Genomic DNA, 21,256 nt, shown 5'->3' on the forward strand with positions numbered 1-21,256 from the left:
CTATATATGAAATTTAACAACTCAGTGTAACAATATAATATACATGCATTCATTGTTAATAAATAATAGTAAATAAAAAATTGAAAAAAATCTTAAATTAAAAAAAAAAATAAAACCTGTAAACAACCAGTTAAGATAAAACTGTGGGATATGTTTTATATAGATATATCATTCAACATGTTCAAGCAATAAACAATGTTAACCATAAATGTAACAAACGAACTCTATAATCTATGAATATGTGATACAAGTATATAATAAGTCATATTATGTCAATAAACATTAACAATTATAGGTGCACACATCGTTAAATCTAGGCAATTGTGATTTTTTTGATTTTGAGCTACAGCACAATATATGTACAGTATCACCAATGTATATTACACAGCAAATACATTCAGAAGGTACACAAGTTTCATAATTCACAGTCATAGGGGCTAAATGCCTGGTACACACAGAATATGTGGGTGAATTAAAAAAAAATGACCAAATGCATATTTATCAACCCACAATAAAAATACAGACAATGAAAATAGATTTCTATGTCTCAGCATATGTCTTTAGATAGTGTCTAAATACCTGCCAAATATCTCGTTGATATCTCAATTAACAAAAAAGTTATGCCCAAAAATGATGCTAAAATTGTCAGGAGTGCAACACCTTTTTGTGACATTTTGAAATTTCAATATTTTTTGGAGATCTGTGAAATAAATAATAATGCTTTATGCTGAAAATAAAGACTTTCCTGATAATATTCAGAGTATGGAGCTTTAAATGTGCCCTGTAGTAACTTTTGTTTAATCAAGTTGTGGTCATGGCTGATGTTTAAAAAAATGTTATACCATGTCAGGAGTGCAACAGAAAAAATGTAGTGTTGTGAAAAAACATCAATTATAAAATTCTGAAAGAAAATTAAGACAAAAAAGAATTTTGGAAGTGTAAAACAATAACTGATATACAATTTAAAACTTAAAAATGTTATATAAATCACAAGCAGCATTAACTAGAGTCAAGTATATGTGCATACCCAATAATGTCAGGAGTGCAACATTTGATGTTTTGCTCCCAAGCATGAAAAAACTATTATCATTATATGATTTTCTGATTTTTATTTTGGAAAAGAAAGACACAAAGAACATTTTTAACAAATAGATTTATCAATTACAGGATCTGTCTGTACTTCAGATATATATTTCTGTGGTCAGGAGTGCAATACATTTTTTTTAAAGATCCAAGTTGTGTGATGAAAACACTTCTATTCATGCTTAGACGTATTCATTAATTAATAATGATCTTTTTGTATAATTTAATACTAAATTATTGACAGTTTTATTATTAAAATCCTTCCTTTTTCAATTTTATCAATTCAGATGTGTTTTTATCTTTTTTGTGATTTTTTTTAATGAACTTTGAAAATAAACACACTAAAAAATTGTCACAAAAATTCAAGTAATTCCTCCTCAACTTCACTGAAACAACAGAACAAGTTCTTATGTAATTTTCACTTCACAATTCTACTTTAAAGGTCCCAATGCTTTTGGTCAGGAGTGCAACAAATATGTTAGAATTATAAATCATCCAATAGGAATAAAAATAAAGAAAAAATGATGAGTAGAATTTTTCTGGTGGGTTACTGTGTTTGTCCTCTAAAGGAAAATGTGCTCTAAAATATATTTTATCTTCTAAATATACATTTAAGCTAGTTTTTTTTGGCATAAATTGGGAATAATTCCAGATAAAATGCGAATTTTAAATACTTTCATCTGTTTTAATTATGAAGTATTGGACTTTAAACATTGCACAGTTTCATTACCACTTGATGTTGCCAACACTTTATGAATTTTTGTGTTCTACGGTTTTAAATTTTACTGCAGTCAGGAGTGCAACAAAACTGCTTTATAATTACCAAATGAATGCTTTTCAACTACATGTATCTTTACTAAAAAATGAGTTAAAAAAAATGTTTGATACTATTTGATGTTCAAAACACTATTTCTATCAACAAATTACAGAAATTTTCTAGTCAATTCAGGGAATAGTTTTCATCATTTCACATTTAGTTTTATATACAATTTATATATATTACACTTTGCAAATAATCATGTCTCAAGGTCTTCTATATATGAAAAACCTGCCGTAAACGATCAAAAATATCAAAAGGACAAATTAATTTACAAAGTAAGAATGGGTTATTGTGTGTTACAATTTTTAAAACAATGTTAAATAAAATACATATCAGATGTCAGGAGTGCAACACAATAATGTAACATAGGGTCACTTCAAAATCTAGTATTTTTTGTAAGAGAACTCCTATATAAAAATTCTTTTTTTGCTTATAGATTTAAAGAATTGGCTTGAACGGACACAAAAGTGAAATTTGGGGAATTTTATTGCTTCATATTTTTTTCATATTAAAACTTTTCAAACCAGAATTGAAAAAATAATGTAAAATAACAATCAAAAAGCCAATTTTTTGTCACATATACAAGAGAAGATACTCAAACAAGGTTTAGATTTAATCATTTATACCCCTTTTACCATTTTGAAGCATAAAAAACTCTAATTTCTTGTGATTATGTATTTTAGAAAGTCTTTTAAGGTGTAATGATATTTTCTTTTTTCAAAAGAAATTTTACTAATAAAAATTCTGAAACTTTTTAATCCAATTGTCTATTCTATTGCCACTTCAGGATTTTAAACTAGAATGCATGTGCAATATGATGCTATAAGTGAAAAATATGTTAGAAGTAGTTGAATTTTTCCAAAAAAATTCAGTTAGGTGGTCATTTTTTTTTAATTCACCCATGTACACAGTTTACATACCCGGTATTTTTTATGAAGAAATATCATTCTCAAGTCATACCAGGCTATCCCATTAGAGCATTAATTGTGTCTATTTTTAGAATTTTTAATCCATTGTACTGTTTTTATAATGGGATATTTTAAATTTCACTGCATTATTACTGAGCATTAATTCAAAAACAGAAAATGCAATATAATATACACATGGATTTAAATGCAGACATCACTAACTACGGATGGCTTTAATTAGTGTAAGAAACCTACAGAGTAGACAGAATTACTTATGTAACAAAGTAACATAGGTATATTATTACAATAAACAACTTGATTTTGTGTTCATATAAAATTATATATATAGAAGGTATTACATGTATTGAATATTCATGAGTAAGTAACTTGTAAGATGAGAAAACTTTCTCCAGAGAAATATACAATTCTATTTTAATATTATTTGTTCTTTAAACCACTCATTACATCTTCATAATTATACAGTATAAAATATGATTTATTTCAATTACCTTGGGATGATACTATATTTACTAATATTCTAATGGCATCATGTTGTATAGCTTGTCCTTGTTATGGGATTCTGATGAAGATCAAATGGAGGGATTTAAAACATGAAATTATGTAAAAATAGAGTAAAATATACATGTATAATATTTTAAAACAAAAGCATTCCACATGATAAAACCAAGAACACTGGTGATTCATACTTTGTGTTGGACGGAACCTCATATCCCTGTACATTATTGCTTCAAGGTTAATAAATGCAGAAAATGTTTCTTTGTACCCCTGTGTTACTACCAAAATATATTCGACTAAAACAAGTCTTATTTAACAAGTTTAAGACCCAAATAGAATAATCAGCTCTCATATGATGATTGACAGAGATTTTTGTTAATATTAAAATTATATTGGGTTTTTGATACAAGAATGAAATTTAAGTACACTTTAGTTGTACAGAGGAATTTGATATGCCTGTTTGATTGGGATGTGAACTGATTTGGTCCAACCTCTGTACAGTTTTATACATGCCTAATGTCTGCCTCCTCCACATTTCGCGGCCCAGGTTTACCGGTTTTCCAGAAAATCTCCACACACCTGACATGTCTACAGCACTTGGCAAACTGTTCTAGAATTTTCTGCAATATCTGTATGATTGGAGAACACACAAGTTTCGATGTAACACAACAATTCCAACAGAAAACACCTGTTGGTTGCATAAAGCCGTTGAATAAAACTGAAAGTACAGGTTTCATGACATATTCACCAGTCGTCATGAAAATTCCAATAAATATAGGCTGGAAGACGTATTTAATGATGTACTTGAATAGTTCTACCACAAACAGGATAAAGAAACTTGTCACAATGCGTAGTGCTCCAAAAAACTCCTGCCAAATTCTCCGGAAAATTCCCTCCAATCTACAAAGAAACAAGAACCATACTAAAAACAAAGTGTTTATTCAATAAATTTATATCCATCTTTAAATTATTCATAAAAAAATATTGTGTTATCCATCAGTATGTTACATTTCTGGAGGAGCCATGAAAAAAATGACCTTTAACACTTCTTTCATATTGTAAGTTTCAGATGACTTTTAAAAAAAAGATCGTAATACTAGTGTAGAAGTAAATTGTGTTTTATGCTACAGAGAAACAGCATAAAATAATCAAAGTTTTCATAAAAAAGAAAATATTCAGTGGGTGTAAATCTTTTATAAATGTTATTCTGCATGAGAGACAATGAAATGTACGTTGCTTAAAAAATAAATTATATTAAAATTATAAAATAAATGAATTATGAAAAAAAATATAGTGAATAAAGAAATCTTTATGATAGTTGAAGAAAAATAGTTCAACATTTGCAAAAATATGGGGACACAAGATTATAGGCAAACTGGTCCATTGGTCATAGAAGAAGATATAGCTATTCTAAGATCTGTGTACACGGGGCCATACAACTTAGAGGAACACTTTTGATCTTCGTCTCACTTTTACAAACAAACAAATTTACGGAGACCAAATTAAAAGTGAGCTCATCTATGTTTTACAGCCCTGGAGTAGTACTCCTGTGGTTCTAGATTTTCAAGTTTTCCTGTCTGCGAGTTTTCAAGTTCACCTGTCTGCGAGTTTTCAAGTTCACCTGTCTGCGAGTTTTCAAGTTTACCTGTCTGCAAGTTTGGGCATCATAGCTTCTTCTTCTTCATTGTCCACTTCCAGATATTGTACTGATCCATGTCCGAAATAGCACGTCATACTGCTAACAATAAAACATACCAAATAAGTCATGCTGCTAACAATAAAACATACCAAAGTAATAACCCATACTGCTAACAACAAAACATACCAAAGTAATGAGCCATACTGCTACAAAACATACCAAAGTAACAAGGGATGTTTGTGAAACACTTATCCCCCCCCCCCCCCCCCCCCATAATTGGAATTTTTCTAAGTCACAGGGAAATAACTCTGTCAAAAATCGCTTGATCGTACCCAAAACAGAACTTGATCTAGATATTTTTATGATAAATCTGTATACCAAATTTCGTTTCAGTATGTGCAAACTCTGTGAAGAAAATGAACAGAAACTGCAAATAATTGGAATTTTCCTAAACCAAAGGGGCATAACTCTGTCAAAAATTGCTCGATCGTACCCAAAACAGAACTTGATCTAGATATTTTTATGATAAATCTGTATATAAAATTTCATTTCAGTATGTGCAACCTCTGTGAAGAAAATGAACAGAAACTGCAAATGATTGGAATTTTTCTAAGTCCAAGGAGCATAACTCTGTCAAAAAAATTGCTTGATCATATCCAAAACAAAACTTGACCTAGACATTCTTATGATAAATCTGTATACCAAATTCATTTCAGTATGTGCAACCTCTGCAAAGAAAATGAACGGAAACTGCAAATAATTGGAATTTTCCTAAGTCCAAGGGGTATAACTCTGTCAAAAAGTGCTCAATCTTACCCAAAGCAAAACTTGACCTAGATATTCTTATGATAAATCTGTATATAAAATTTCATTTCAGTATGTGTAACCTCTGTGAAGAAAATGAATGGAAACTGTTGGTGAACCGACAGATAGACCGACCGACAGACAGCAGCAAAGCAATATGCCCTCCCTTCTTCGAAGGGAGGCATAATAAGTCATACTGCTAGCAACAAACCATACCAAAGTAATAAGTCATACCGGCAACAACAAAACATACCAAAGTAATAATTAAGTCATACTGGCAACAACAAAACCTACCAATGTAATAATTAAGTCATACTGGCAACAACAAAACCTACCAATGTAATAATTAAGTCATACTGGCAACAACAAAACAAACATGTACCGAAGTAATAAGTCATACATGTATTAGCAACAACGAAACATACATAATGATGCTATGCTACATGTAACAATTTGTAATACAAATATAGTGTACACTGCATGTGCTGGACCATATATGTCACAACTCACAAATAATAATCTCATGCTGATATGTGTTTTTTAAAAAAAATTCCTCCTAAAATATTTACCTCATTTTGAATTCTTTGATTATTGAAGCTTGAAATTTTAAACTGCAGTGGATTAAACACTTGCACTACATCATGACCTACCCAGCTTCCTCTTTGACAATATAGGGGGGTGCCATGTAGGCTGGTTTGAAGTCTGTGAAGCTTATATCGTGGTCTTTATCAGGTGGATGGCCCTGCTCCTTGACCTCGTTGTTGGGATGCGCCTGGAACATGTTATGTGAGGGAGGTTCCTGTCTCTGAACTGCTGCCCTGACCTGAGCTACATCCACTGCATCATAATGACCCTCATCCCGATAGGTTGGAACAGACTTACCCTCCTGTAATCATGTTAGATTTTTTGTTAAAACAGAGTGGTATTAATATTATATATTATTATACATGTATTAACTAATTATAATATTTTAATAATAATTATTATTATATATACATGTAGGAATGTGGGACATCCTTTTTTCCCTGTGACAGCCATTAATTAATATCGGGAATGTTAATCTTATATTGTCTCTTTCTTGGTCTCTTGACAGATAATCATTTACATAAATGTATTTAATGATAATAATCATCATAAATATTTTGTGAATTCACATCATTTCATAGTTTGTTGTTCATTACTATCAGCAAAATCAGATAACTTGTTAAGATGATATTTTGAGTTAAGGGAGGTAACTCTTCCTGCATGTGTTGATTATTACCTTTTTTGTTTTCTTTCCTTTATTGCTACGATTTGAGGATCTGCCAAGCTTATTCCCAAAACTGGCCCAGCTTTTCCATGTGTTCTCAGACCTGTTGGTCATTTGTCCTTCATCTGCTTTAATATCTGCTCAATGAAAAAAACACTTATAGAAATAATATATGAGCACTGATGAAATACATGCTTCATTCAAACAAAAAAATATCTGAGAAATTTTCATTGTGAAGATATTCTGATAGTCTTAATGGTGCTACATCACACTGATAATCTTATGTAATGGTATGGGCCGTGTATATCGGTCTGGGTCTAAGTCGGTAGAGCACCTGATTAGCGATGCAGAGGTCTTGGATTCGATTATTGGTTCAGCCATACATTTTCTCCTTTCCTGTTTATACATAATTTGGTGCCGTTGTCAACCCCTGGACTTGCAGATGAAAGTCCTGCCAGGGGAAGAAAGAACTTGGGTTGTGTCTTTGAGGGTGAAGACAATTTAAGGAGTAAGAATGTAATGGTTTGAGCGGTGTATATTGGCCTGGGTAGTTCAGTTGTTAGAGCATGCCACCTGACTGGTGACGCAAGGGTCCTGGGTTCGATTCCCAGTCCTGCCATACATTTTCTCCTTTCCTGTTACACTTATCTAATGTCCTACCAGTGCCTTATTGTCATAATATACACCAATTAAATGAGGACCTAATCTAGTTCCCTAATGATAGCTTTTCATTTCCCTACCCTCTGCCTGACCCTCCAGCCTGAGTCTAATCTAGTACCATAATGATAGATCAATCCCTTCTCTCTGTCTGACTTTCCAGCCTGAGTCTGAATGATTCAGTTTCCTGTTGTTTCTAAACATCTCTCTTCTTATGATATCATATAGGCTCTGTAAGTGCCTGATCTAGTTCCCTAATGATAGCCTAATTTAGTCCCCTACCCTCTGCCTGACTCTCCAGCCTGAGTCTGAGTGATTCAGCTTCCTGCTCTTTCTTCTTCTCTGTTTTAAATGTCTCTCTAAGCTCTCGCAGCGTCTTCTCATCTTCATCTGTATCATCCCAGGAGCCAGTGCCTGATCAGGGGAGATAATCAAATATTATAAATGCAGTGATCAACAAATCTACGGATCCGAAATATATTCTTATTTCTATCCAATCTACATTGTACTGCTATTCCAGAAAGATTTCAAAACTTCCTTTTGTCAAGAACTACTGCCAATGAGCAGGAAAATAGCTCTTTGTTGTAATACAATCATGATATACCATTAACAAACCTCCTCTAGACAAACAATACTATGATCATGGACATTTTTATGGGGTAAAATTTTGCAATTTCCATTTAACAGAGTGTTTACTTGGGGTTTAATTTTACAGAAGGAAAAGAGTTTACAAAATATGTTGGTTTATTCACCTTCAGATGGTGATAAATTTTGTGAAACTTTACTCATTTCAAAATTTGTATAAATTTCCCCCAAGTAAACATTTCCACATTTACAGTAACTGCTGTGACTTAAAAACACATCTCAAAACATCTTCAGGTTAAGTATAGAAAATAAATCTTTCACAGATTTTGATGAACTGTATTTGAATGACAGAGTTTAAGTGTGACAGAGCATTATATATAGCTACAGAGCTGAGTTTGGTTTGTGTCTTACTCATTATACTGTCTTGTTGTGAAGCTGGGGTTTTCCCTTTTGTTGTGACATCATAAGTTGTTCCTTTTTTATCTTTCCCAGGAGGAGGCTCTGTTTTCTGGGGTGTAATGTTTCCTAAAATATTCAACAATTCTACTTAATGAGGGTAAACAGGAGTCCCAAGGACAATAGCACTCATCTGAGTTATATAGTGCTCTGACAAAAAGAATGAGGAAAAGAAATCCTTTATAAGTGGTCACAAATTTATTGCACTGTTTTGATAATTTTCATTACAAAATGTTACAATCTCTAAAAAATGTTTTGTTTGATGTATATAAAGAAATATGTTGCAAATTTAAATTATTTTGTTGTTCATGAAATGATCACATGTTCCCATTTAGTGAGCAATATTCTTGTTTGCTTCCAGGAAGACCTGTGATTACATCTTTAAGTTAAACTGAGAAAAATAGATTTTTTTTGACTGGGAACTTTATAAATCTTGTGAACTTTCTCAATGGTAGAATGCTATGGGATAGCTTTGAACATACCAGAAACAGCTGGTCGGAAGTTGTACGGAGGTGGGCTTTCCTTTGACTTCTTCTGTGGTTGTTTACTAAGTATATATAAAGAATACTTCCTAATTTTAATTATTTTGTAGAGGACATTAAACTTTCTGTCTTTAATAAAATAAAAATACAAAAAGTTATGAGCTTAATAAGAAGGAATGCATATCATTCTTTTGTAAATACTTTATTTTCATCCATTTGAGAAATGACTTACTCTTTTCTGACCACCTCTGCATAGGTGTAGTCCTCGGGTGTCTGGTCTAAAACAATAAAACAGCCACAGAAAATTCAATACACATTCAACTCAGTGTTTCCATGCACATATATCGCACTTTTTGATCCATCATGTCCATTAATTGTTACTTTTATCAAGTTATGAAAAAATGTACCATTCCGTTATATATTATCACATGACTTTAATATTAATTGAAATAACATTGTATACCCCGCTCTGTACTGTACAGTCACGTGATAAATGCATGTAATGTGCACTGTATGTAGGTCAAAAACAAATTTCAATATCGCAAGGCCATACCCTAGTTAAAATAAAAAATTTAAGTAATAAATTGTTTCAGCATTACTTGTAGTTTATGGAAAATGCTGCTGCTTTAAATAGAATTTGCATTTTATTAGTTTAAATTTCAAGATATTTGGCTCTAGTCGAAATATGTTTGACCTTTACCAAGTATTTTATGTACTATCTATTAAGTTATATGCCCTCAATTTCAGGAAAGCATGCAGCAGCACTTTTCAAGTTAAAGAATGTTTCCATTATGTATATTCAAAAAATGGTCAAGATCTATTAAGTGTATGCCCTTGCGAAAAGTTTTGATGTAGTTCATTACTCTTATGCAGTTTAAAATTGCAAATTATTTCATTTTCTGTTATTGTGAGAAATTGCTATATTTGTGTGATGTCCCAGTAAACATTTCCCGTATAAATTAGGCCCAGTCCCCTTTATGCAGCCTTAACAGAGCTGCGTTGCTTAAAATATTAAATATGCATCAATTAAAAATTAAAACAGCCTTAGGAACAGAATGCAATAATTGACTAACTGGCTGGGAGTGATGTCCTCTCCTTTGGTTTGGGTCTCTCCACAACAGAATCCTGTCGACTGGCTTCTTCATCCTCAATCTCCGGGGGAACTGACCGCTTATCCCCAGTCTGTCTGGGAGAAGTAAAATCCAGAGTACTGTCCCATTCAGAGTCTGTCTCCTCAGGATCATTCATTGTAAAAAGAAGCCTAGAAATATATAGATATTGTATTATCACTGATATTCATCACCAGGAGTCAAATTTTTGTGGTTTGAGAAATAAATTTGGTTCATGGGGATTTGATTTCATGAATGGTAGAGAAACATGACACTGTAATCAACTAATTTTACTATATAAATGAGGTATTTAGGTCTTTAATTTTAATTTGCAGATCAAATATACTGTTACAAAACATCACATTTCCCTTACAATTGGAAGCAAGGGATTATATCTAGAGAATTTAGGAGGTGAATGCTGGATTCTCTATTGTTCTTGTATACCTAATTCATAAAATATCTCATCTTAACAGCGACGAGTGTGTACCTCTGTGTTTACATTTTGTAAACTTCAGGGCACCCTGTCAAAAATCTGCCAGATGTATATATCACATTTTAAGACCTTTGCATTTCAGTGACTGCTCTTTGTATCGCTTGATTGAAACATTGGAATGAAAAATTAACTTTTGGTGATAAAAATGAAAGGAAGTTTAATTGTACCTGGCAATGTATCAAACCTCTGCTCGAGTCTTGTCAGAACTTGAGGCCAGTCGGGGTTACCAATGTAAACTTCCGGTGCAAAAAAACTTTAAACTCTTGCCAGTAGTCCAACAATATCCGCATTATATAAAAAGCCTTTGTTGTTATGGATATACTTATTTTTGAGATCTGTATTATCTTAATAATAATTTCATAAATTTGTCTGACGATGGTTAATGGGTATTAGTCCCTTTTAATTAAAAAAAAAAAAAACTATATATTTAAAGTCGGGATCGTTATTCTTCAGAAAGTGAAAGAACAATGACAGAATCACAATTCAGGCTAAAATTAAAAAGTTAGATCGCATCGCCTTTTTTGTTTTTATGAAGTCGTGTGTCGTTGATTAGTATTCAGTGGTAAGTATCTAAATATTTTCCTACTTTATTTTAAAATTCTAGCAGAAATGTGAAGCGTTTCACTGTGAAAATGTATATCATTGTAACGTGTTTGGGTCCGTGTATTTGGGTATAGATCCTTAATTAAGACAATGAATTAAACAAATGATTAGAAATGATAGTTGACAAAGCATGTAAAAACGAACGAGTCAATATATACGGAAAATATTAAGATTTCCTATCCTGAACATAAAACTAACAAATATAATGCATATGGGTCTGGCACCCAGACAAGTCTCTGTCCTGGATGTATCTTTCAGGGCAGGTACGTATCCCAACCTGGGATGTGTCCTGCAACAGGACAGGTCTGTGTCCTTGATATATATATACCAGGACAGGTCCCTGAGGTTTCTGTCCTATACACAGACAGATCTTAATGATAATAATACTGAGGAAAGTATTTACCACTTTATTAATCCTCAAATACTATGAACCCAGTATACTAGACACCATATACTGTAATATAACGGTCTTTACACTCCACAGTGTAATTGCGCCTTTGTCGACCTACTCATATATATACCCATATATACCCGGATTACCCTTGGCCACTTTATCACACTACAATAGAGTCTGGTTGACGTAATGTATAAAGACACCCCGAGCCCGATCTCTGTCACATCATGAAAATTTCATGATAGAATGTTCTGTCTACTTGTTGACCAGAATTGACTTCCTTTATAATTTCATTCAAGTAACTGTGTGGTCTCAGAAATTAAATTCATTTCTTAAATAGATAGGAATAGAAACTATATATTAGTTTTAAGTCATTTATTTTATGATATACATGATATAAGTATTTCATTGATGAAATTGGGTACCCTATCTGAGAAGTTCCACACCTTAATTCTTTTTTATACCCCAGTTCCTCAGTTGGATTAAGGCCTGTTGTGTACTATGGACTATCAAAAAAGCAATCCAAATCAAAGATAGTTCTAACATTACAGCTTTTGAATACTTTTCAGCAAAAGATGTATTTCCATTGTTTGAATAAAATATTAATGTAAACCACCTTGTGTGCATTAAGATGTGGATAAGCATGATTGCTTAACATTGTCATAATTTGTGCTGCTGAATTATTATTTAATTAATCAATTATCTTGTTGACTAGTTGGAATAATCTGTGTCTTGGGACAAGCTTTCACAACCAGGTCCGTAGGATATTGTCTGAGAATTCATGAGGACATGATTGAACTACAATGCTTCACGCCGGTATATTTCATGAAGTGCATTGTAGTTCATGTACCTCATGAATGCTCAAAAATAAATTCAGATCTTATGTTTACATTATTTGTCTGATGACTTGCCAAAAATTTCGCATTCAACGATCATTTTTGAACAAAACAGTTTGCACTATAGTTTTGACACCAAGTACCTTATAATGACCTCACAACATGCACAATGGGGATATTCTTGCTCATCCATGGTAGTTCATGATAAAATGAACAGTGAATCTTAAGGAAAAATATTTGGTAATGTAAATAATCTGATATAAACAATCTACATTACTACCAAAGTTCCTTTAGAAATTCCATATACTTCCCAAGATATGCTGAAATTGATTCCAAAATTAACCTAATTTTCTTTACTCTAACTTAAGCTTGCATGGGCTGTGATCATTTACACTATTTGTAAAGATTGAAAGACGGGACAACTTTTTCCTGGAATTTATTTGATACCGACTCTAACATTTTCTTTGATAATAGCACTTAGTCTACAAAACTTGATCTGATGTGGTCTTACCAAGTAACCAACATTTTTTTGCTGTTCAATTTTTGAAACTCTAAAAAGTATCTAATACGTTCCGGGAAAATTTCATCCAGTGGTAATTAACTCTACATTAGTAAACAACATGTCTGTACAGCTGTTCAAGCAGACCTTTATTATAGTTTTACATGAAAGAATTATTAGAGACTTAAACTTATGACTTGTGGTTAAAAAAATCAACTTAGAAATGTTGAAAGATTATGCACATACTATGCAATTGTTCACTGTAGTTCAAGCACCGTCTGTATACATGTGAATGACCTGGTGAATATTCCATTCAGGTGAGTGGTCCCAACCAATGAGAGACTTGTGTGTTGTCCATAAGGTTGATTGCTTGAAATATTCTTCTTTAATACTAAACAAAATGAAAATAATCATGGTAATGGATTTTTTTTTTTAAAACTATAGCTCCAAATATAAGTGTATGTGTATGCATGTCTGCATAATATCTACTTGTTGTCTTGTTCAAATATAAATGAATAAATCAAATAAATTTTTAAAACATTGATCTTTAAAAATATTTTAAATGCATGTATTTTCACTTAAAACTGATGTTTCTTTGTGTATGTTGTGATCTTGTGTTTATTTCTCATGAGAGTATAATTTATAAAAGCCACAGATTGAGACAACAAGTAGAATTTTCAAACTTTTTACTGATAAATCTTTACTAGTCTGCAGTGCTACTCTTCATATTGAGTGTAGAGATTCATGCATTGACTTGATTTGAAATCAAACATGCATTTTTATGTAGTAAGAATCATTTTTGAATTTAATCAGAGAGCACTTTAATCATGTTAATGATTGCTCAAAATGCAGGAACTACATCAAATCTTTTACATGATTTGAATGTTTTTTAAATTGACAGTTGTACTTTACATGTTATATGCATATTTTTTTAATCAGAGTGTTCAGAACAAAATGAGTTACCAGAAGTTTTACACCAATCCTATCCAGTCTAGCTCCTTGCTTTGCCAGCTCGCCTCTATGTGGAGGAATGATATAATGTGTGATGCTGTCATACGAGCAGGCACGGTCAACACGAAGGTAAGAAAAACTCATATAATTTAAAATTTATCCAGCTTTACATCTTCATGTTGTTTAAAAGCAGGTTAGGCAATCTGCATGGAAAGTAGATTTATAACTTTATGTTTTTCAAATTCCTGAAATATCATTTCAAATAACTTACCTTTTTCTCAGGCTCATAGAGTTGTTATGATGGCAGCATGCCCTATGCTGCAGTCCATGGAGCATGCAGCATCAGGCTCCCAGCTAGAGATTCGACTGTCCCCAGACATTAAGCAGCAGTCTATTCTGTCATTCCTTCAGTACTTGTATGAGGGATTTATGTTGGTAACAGAAGACAACTACAGAGATATTGAGAAGATAGGACGTCTCTTACAAGTGGACAGTGTTATTAAGTGCTGTGCTGATTTCTGTAAGAGTCTGATGGACAGAGTTGGTGCATTGTCTGGCAGAGACCAGTACCGCTATACTTTCTGTGATATGATTGAGTTCCGTCATGTCCGCACCTCAGAATTACAGAGAACCCTGCCAGACACTCAGGTCAAAAGGTCACACGATCTGTCTCATGATACCTGTTTGAAAAAAACTAAAAGAAGACATAACAGCAGTCAGATGACAGCTACCACCATTAAGCATGGCAACAATTCTGATCAGTCAAAGAATCCTCAAGAAGGAGATGTTCTACAGGACAGTTTAGAGCTAGTACAGACTGAGCCAAATGACAGGGGAGGATCCTGTCTTAGTGTTGGGGTGGGTGTCATCAGTCACAGTGACTATAATAAAGAGACGAGTGTCGTGACACCCACAGAAGAGTGTTGTGACAGTGCTCATACGTGCACTCCTCCTTCACTATCCACCTCATCCACAGGGTCCAGAACACCAGGTCCCTCCTCAGCTAAAAGCCAAGCTAGAGGATTGTCACCCAGTGTTAGCTCCACAGCAATATTTGATGGTAATGAGGAGGTTCCTGGGGATCTTAGTGAAAGGACTCTTGTGATAGCTAGTGATCAGGAGTCAGACTCCTGTGATCCAAATAAATACACAGGATCTAAGTCACAAAGGTAGGTACAGAGTTTACAAATAAAGAAGGTAGAAAGTATATGTACAATGAAGATTAAATGTTTTACATTGAATTTAAGACCTATTCTAAATCTTGCAGAACAGAGTTGGAGGATAAAATCAGTCCTGATTTGAGCATTGTGAAGGTAGAATCTGGGACTCTAGACCAAGAGAGACACCGGCTATTGGAGCAAGAGCAGGTCGCTGCAGAGTATAGGGACACTGGTCAGCTACAGAAGTCAAGGTCATTAGAAAACATGGATATAGGTCAACAGCGTAATACTAGAAGGTCATCTGACGGGACAGCTCAAAGAAACTTAGACAGTGAGACTATACGGAATGATCATTCCAGGTTTAACTCTGGGAGTGTGATACAAAGGCATTCAGATACTCAGCCCCCCTCTACACAGGTCGCTCAGGACAACTACCTCCAGGAACAGCAGCTAGCTGTGGATCACAGAAGTTATCCACAAAGAACAAATCAACAAGGTCAGCTGGCGTGATTCATAAAGTTTTCACTAAATATACAAACATTTTTATGCCCCACCATGAATATGGCCGGGGAATATAGTGTTTGTCATGTCCGTCTTTCGTCCTTCCATCCTTCTGTCCTTCCGTCTGTCTTTCCATCACACTTTGCATTTAGCTCTGTTCAAAGCCCAGTTTCAAAGAAACCATCCAAGATATTTTTATCAAACTTCATTTGCTGATAGATATTGATGAGAGCTATGCAACTGCTTCAATATTTTTGACCTACCTTGACCTTTCCTTTGACCTTGACCTCACTTTTCTTAAATTAGTGTTTAGCTCTGTTTTGAAGATACCATTCAAGATAGTGTAATCAAACTTCATATGTTGATACATACTGATGTAAGCTATTCAACTGCATCAAAATTTTTGACCTTGATCTTTCCTTTGACCTTGACCTCACTTTTCTTAAATAAGTGTTTAGCTCAGTTTTAATGAAATCATTCAAGATATTTTTATCAAACTTCATATGCTGATACATACTGATGAGAGCTATTCAACTACATCAATATTTTTTTACCTTTACCCTTCCTTTGACATTGACCTGACTTTTCTTAAATTATTGTTTAGCTCAGTTTTAAAGAAACCATTCAATGTAGTGTTATCAAACTTCATATGCTGATACATACTGATGAAAGCTATTCAACTGCATCACCATTTTTTGACCTTGACCTTTCCTTTGACATGACCTCACTTTTCTTGAATGAGTGTCAAACTTCATATGCTGATACATACTGGTGTAATCTATTCAACTGCATAAATATTTTTTTACCTTTCCTTTGACCTTGACCTCACTTTTCTTAAATTAGTGTTAAGTTTCATATGCTAATACGTACTGATGTAACCTTTTCAACTGCATCAACATGTTTTGACCTTGACCTTTCCTTTGACCTTAACTTCAATTATTGTAAATGAGTGTTTAGCTCAGTTTAAATAAACCATTCAAAATATTTTTATCAAACTTAATATGCTGATATGTATTTGTGAGAACTATTCAGCTGCATCAAAAATGGTTGACCTTGAACTTTCCTGTGACCTTGATCTCACTTTTCTTAAATTTGCATTTTGCTTAATTTTAAAGAAACCATTTAAGATATATTTATGTAAGCTTATGCACTTATATGTAATTTGGTGAGAATTTATCATCTATATCCAACTTTATAGATTTCAATTTTTAAGAAACTATTCAAGATATTCTCATCAAATTTCATACATTAATACAAATTTTCATGTTGCATTACTAATATACCCTCAGTGGGGCATTCATGTCCTATGGACATATTTCTAGTTATATCAGCTACATATAGTAAAGAAAGATATGCAATGACAATTCAGAGAAATGAGAATTAGGATTTTACATGCACAGCATTTAGGTTTTTAGCTCACCCGAGCTGAAAGCTTAAGCTCATTGTCTGGCATCCATCTGTCTGTCCATCTGTAAATTTTTCACCCAATTTTAACTAAAGTTAATGCAAAACATCCTTGGGGAAAAGGGATTATAATTGTACCAGTGAAGGACAAGACCCCCTTGTAAGGGGAGACAATCAAGAAAAGACAAAAATGGGTGGGATCATTAAAAAATCTTCTCGAGAACAGACCTGTTTACTCTTACGATTTCGCCGTATTTTGTACGGATTTTGAGTCCAAAATACGTCTCAAGTTTGGCTGTTATGAAAATACGGAAATCAGAAATCTGTTCGTTTGGATTTTAGCGATTAGTTTTCGTGTTGATCTGTCTCAGTTTGACGCTTTTTAATCGGTAGAAAAAGAGAAAGATTTCAAACACTTAAGTGATGTGGGTTGCCAAAACGCGGTGGTTAAAAAATTGACAGAAACTCATCGAAAGAAAGCCAGGTAGATGTATTTCTTTGTTATTAAACCATGTTTTGGTTATCAGAAATGTAGTTAATCACTAGTAATATATGTAAAATCGATTGAAAGTGAAATCTTACGGGCAAATGCCAAATCTCTCAGACAAATTTAATAAAAAATACTGAGAGACAACAATATTGGTAAACAGGTCTGCAAGAACCACTGGGCCAGGAAAGGTGAAACTTAGGTGAAAACTTCCTGGAGAAGTGTAGATTCTAAATTGTTTGATACCCTATTTTGATCCCATAGGATAGGATGGGGCCACAATAGGGAATCAAAGTTTTATATATATGAGAATAAATGGGAAAATTAAAAAAAGAATTCTCAAGAACAACTGGATTTGAAAAGTGAGAGCTTTCTGATATAATGTAGATTATTTTTTTAAGTCATTACTCTTAGGGGTAAGGTAGGGCCACAGTACGTGATCAAAGTTTTTCAAGGGAATACATGTATATTGTGTAACCAAGCAGCAAGGCAGATTGTGTTTTCACCATTTATTTATTATACAAAGAAAGAAGGCATTGACCTACATGTACAATAACAAAGTATCTAGTAAGTCAAAAATATAAAAATAATATTACAGATATGGGAAAAAAACAATTGAAATAATTTACTTACAGTAAACATTTTAGCAAAATAAATTCTAAAATGTGTAAACAATTCAAATTGAAATCTTACAGACTCATTATTATTTAAGTTATAACTGACTGCAAAATACAATGAAGTAGAATATTTGCAATTAAGATAACTACATTAATCAAATCTTTAAATGGCAATGAAACACATAAAATCCAGTATAAAAGTTACATACCTTAGGATGCATACAATTGACTCAGGATTTAATTTATGAAAACCGCTACTGCCATGACTTACATATGTAAAATTGGTCAATATATACTTATAATGAAAATCTATTATTGAAAAAAGAAGAAGAAATAACCAATCAAATCATAGAACCAATGAAATAAATATATAATTCAATTTATTGATTCACCAAACATGATGGCATAAACCATGTTACATACAAAATGAAAAGTACAATGTGTAACAGTTATCAGATTACTAAAACGCTTAGTACTATAAGAATATAAGTCAACTCAGCAAACTCAATCCAGATGTGCAAACAAACTTTTGATAAATCAAATTTTAAGATTTTATTTTTCAAAATGAGACGAGAAAAATATAAAATGAATGAATACATATAGAAATAGATTTCATAATATCACAATTGGAGTGGGTGATCAAAATTTTACAATGGATTATATAAAAACAAATGTGTAAAGGAAAGATGAAATTTATGTAAAAAATGTTTCAAATCTTTTTGATATAATATAGATTTCAAAATTGTTCAATGCATCCCCCCATATGGGTAGGGTGGGGCAACAGGGGATCAAAGTTTTATGCAAGACTATTTCAGAAAACAAATTAGAAATCTTCATTTGAGAACATTTTCAAGTTGTGGAGATTCAAATATTTTCCTTCAAATTATGCACCTTGGGATAGGGTTGGCTAAAACTGGGATTAAACTTGCATAATGCATGAATACAGGAAAACGAATTCTTCTCCATAACTGGAAGGCCATGTTAGTCATATTGAAGCATCTCCATGTTTTGTGCATTCAGAGATGCCTTATACTTATGTTTGAGCCATAATATGGGGTCAATTCTTCATTGGAACATATAAAGGAGAAAAATCTTTTTAAAAAAATCTGAAGAACAGCAGGGCTTAAGTTTCTCAGGTGAGCAGTGTGGCCAATGGGCCTCTTGTTAACATTCAGAATTGTTTCTTGCATTGTATATGAAACCCAATGAGAGTATTATAACTGTAGAACTATGATTTCCCTATTTCTTCCTATTTTGTAGGTAAACAGTCCAGGTCTCATGTAGTCTCCACAAGTCCATACACCACATTACCTGTAACCTCTTCATTGTTTCTACCTCCAATATCTGCATTGTCCCCCCTCATACTGCCTCCAACTGTCCATCACCTTGTCACCACAAAACCACCTCCCTCGGGTCTGATTGACCTATCAGAGGATAGGAAGGGGGATAGTAGACAATCGGGGGACAGTCAGCCCCCTGCGGTGCACAAACTGATGTATATCCCTAACAGAAAGCCTTGTACCTGGTGTCAGATCAAGGGGGTGAAAACCAAGTCTGGATGGTACTGTTACGCCAGCTATAAGTGTGATGTTTGTGACGTTCCTCTGTGTAAACAAGGCCGAGTTTGTTTCCAAGAATACCACAGACACATAGGTATACCAGACTCAGAGACTATCAACCCTAGCAATGAGACCACCAGTCCATTTTTCTTTGAGTTTAGCTCTAACAAATAGGCTTGGTGAAATTTTACTATATAAGTGTTACACCCTTATACAGGGTCTTCTGCCTGCACAACTACTTAAGATGACCACCCAGTTTTATTTTAAGTCATACATACTCAGATTATAGTAAGAACTCTGCAGCAAATATGTAAAAGGCAGTGTCTTGTAAATAATTGTGGTGTTTACAATTTGTCTTGTAATAACTTCTTGTTGTGATATCTAGGTAATATTTAGGTGTTGTCAGTTGGCCGTAATATGAAGATGCTTTGTAATTATTAGAACTATTTGTGAGTGGTTTAGTTTGTGAACAGATTAGTAATCTATTTATTATTGATGTCAGTAAGATATTTTTATAAAGTGCTGGCACTGTACAGTCTATCCACCTATCTTTGTCTTCCTGTTATCTGTCACTACTTTCTATGTTGCAATGATAAAGTACTTTTCAACCCACAGACTTTACATTTACTAGGTAGTTGAACAATGGATAGAGAAGGTACATGTAACTTAAAGAATTTGAGGTCATTTGGTCAAAGGTAAAGGTCAGAAATCAGATTTATCAATATGATCATTGCAGATTTGTTTCTTACAGACATGACATTTAGGATCCAGGTCAAGGAAAGCCAGGAGAGAACAACTTCAGATTTTATGGACATTTAATTAGTCAAATGTCAAGGTCAAAGGATAAAGACCATCAAAATGACCATTGTGCACATATTTATATTATTGCTATAATATGTCTTTACTACCTACAGATCTCATATATAGTACAGTAAAACTCGTTTAGTACGAACACGGATATAGCGAATTCACGGATATAGCAAATTTTTCTTGGATCCCCAGCTATATAAATTTAATGAATTTCTTATACGGATATAACGAATTACGGATATAGCGAAGTAATTTCACAGGTCCTAGTGACTTCGTTTTAACCAAGTTTTACTGTATTATACTATAGGTGGTGTATGGCTCATGAAGGAATCCTTTAAATTTTGGGTATAAAAGGTCAAGGTCAAAGGTCAACATGAATAACATTTGTATAGCATATTGCTAATATATTTTGACATACTTATTTCAATCATTCGGGCTTAACTTATTAAGACGAAGTCATTATGTCCTTACATTTTGTATGTATATGTGAATAGGCACTGAAAGTTTAAAAAACATTTTCATTTTAAAGAAAAAATCAATATTACTAGGTTATTATCATGGTAATATTTTTAGGTCACCTGAGTCACTCAGGTGACCTATTGCTATCTGTTTTCATCCGTTGTCGTCCATCGTG

General features: G+C 33.1%; 2 protein-coding genes across 4 annotated transcripts; one reads left to right on the plus strand and one right to left on the minus strand.

Annotated features, from left to right (window-relative positions):
• Positions 1-3,704: 3,704 nt before the first annotated feature.
• On the minus strand, positions 3,705-10,451 carry LOC133191357 (uncharacterized). Of its 3 annotated transcripts, none has more exons than XM_061327105.1 (9): positions 10,273-10,451; positions 9,432-9,477; positions 9,200-9,264; positions 8,673-8,786; positions 7,959-8,090; positions 7,032-7,156; positions 6,421-6,653; positions 4,973-5,065; positions 3,705-4,227 (listed from the first exon to the last, which is right to left on the minus strand). In XM_061327105.1, exons 1-9 carry the CDS (start codon positions 10,445-10,447, stop codon positions 3,831-3,833), a joined length of 1,380 nt encoding a protein of 459 aa, XP_061183089.1. In that variant the 5' UTR covers positions 10,448-10,451; the 3' UTR covers positions 3,705-3,830. The 3 variants fall into 3 exon arrangements, with proteins under 3 accessions (XP_061183089.1, XP_061183088.1, XP_061183090.1); XM_061327104.1 differs by having other exon boundaries at positions 6,421-6,656; XM_061327106.1 differs by lacking the exon at positions 8,673-8,786 and having other exon boundaries at positions 6,421-6,656.
• Positions 10,452-11,275: 824 nt separating this feature from the next.
• On the plus strand, positions 11,276-20,452 carry LOC133191358 (uncharacterized). The gene is made up of 5 exons (XM_061327108.1): positions 11,276-11,363; positions 14,073-14,213; positions 14,367-15,253; positions 15,352-15,740; positions 19,514-20,452. The coding sequence occupies exons 2-5, from the start codon at positions 14,088-14,090 to the stop codon at positions 19,984-19,986; spliced, it is 1,875 nt and encodes a 624-aa protein (XP_061183092.1). The 5' UTR covers positions 11,276-11,363; positions 14,073-14,087; the 3' UTR covers positions 19,987-20,452.
• The last annotated feature ends 804 nt before the right edge of the window (positions 20,453-21,256 follow it).

The sequence above is a fragment of the Saccostrea echinata genome, unplaced genomic scaffold, assembly GCF_033153115.1.
Source record: "Saccostrea echinata isolate AGI-Se365-2 ecotype Australia unplaced genomic scaffold, CSIRO_AGI_Sech_v1 ptg000023l, whole genome shotgun sequence".
In the NCBI taxonomy this organism is placed as follows: Eukaryota; Metazoa; Mollusca; class Bivalvia; order Ostreida; family Ostreidae; genus Saccostrea; species Saccostrea echinata.

Coding starts and splice junctions, on each gene's coding strand:
- LOC133191357 (XM_061327104.1), bottom strand. CDS start 10,447: ATGAATGATCCTGAGGAGACAGACTCTGAATGGGACAGTACTCTGGAT. Junction 9,265..9,431: donor GCAGAGGTGGTCAGAAAAGA/GTAAGTCATTTC, acceptor ATATATACTTAG/TAAACAACCACAGAAGAAGT. Junction 8,091..8,672: donor ACAACAAGACAGTATAATGA/GTAAGACACAAA, acceptor TCCCCTGATCAG/GCACTGGCTCCTGGGATGAT.
- LOC133191358 (XM_061327108.1), top strand. CDS start 14,088: ATGAGTTACCAGAAGTTTTACACCAATCCTATCCAGTCTAGCTCCTTG. Junction 15,254..15,351: donor ACAGGATCTAAGTCACAAAG/GTAGGTACAGAG, acceptor TAAATCTTGCAG/AACAGAGTTGGAGGATAAAA. Junction 15,741..19,513: donor ACAAAGAACAAATCAACAAG/GTCAGCTGGCGT, acceptor CCTATTTTGTAG/GTAAACAGTCCAGGTCTCAT.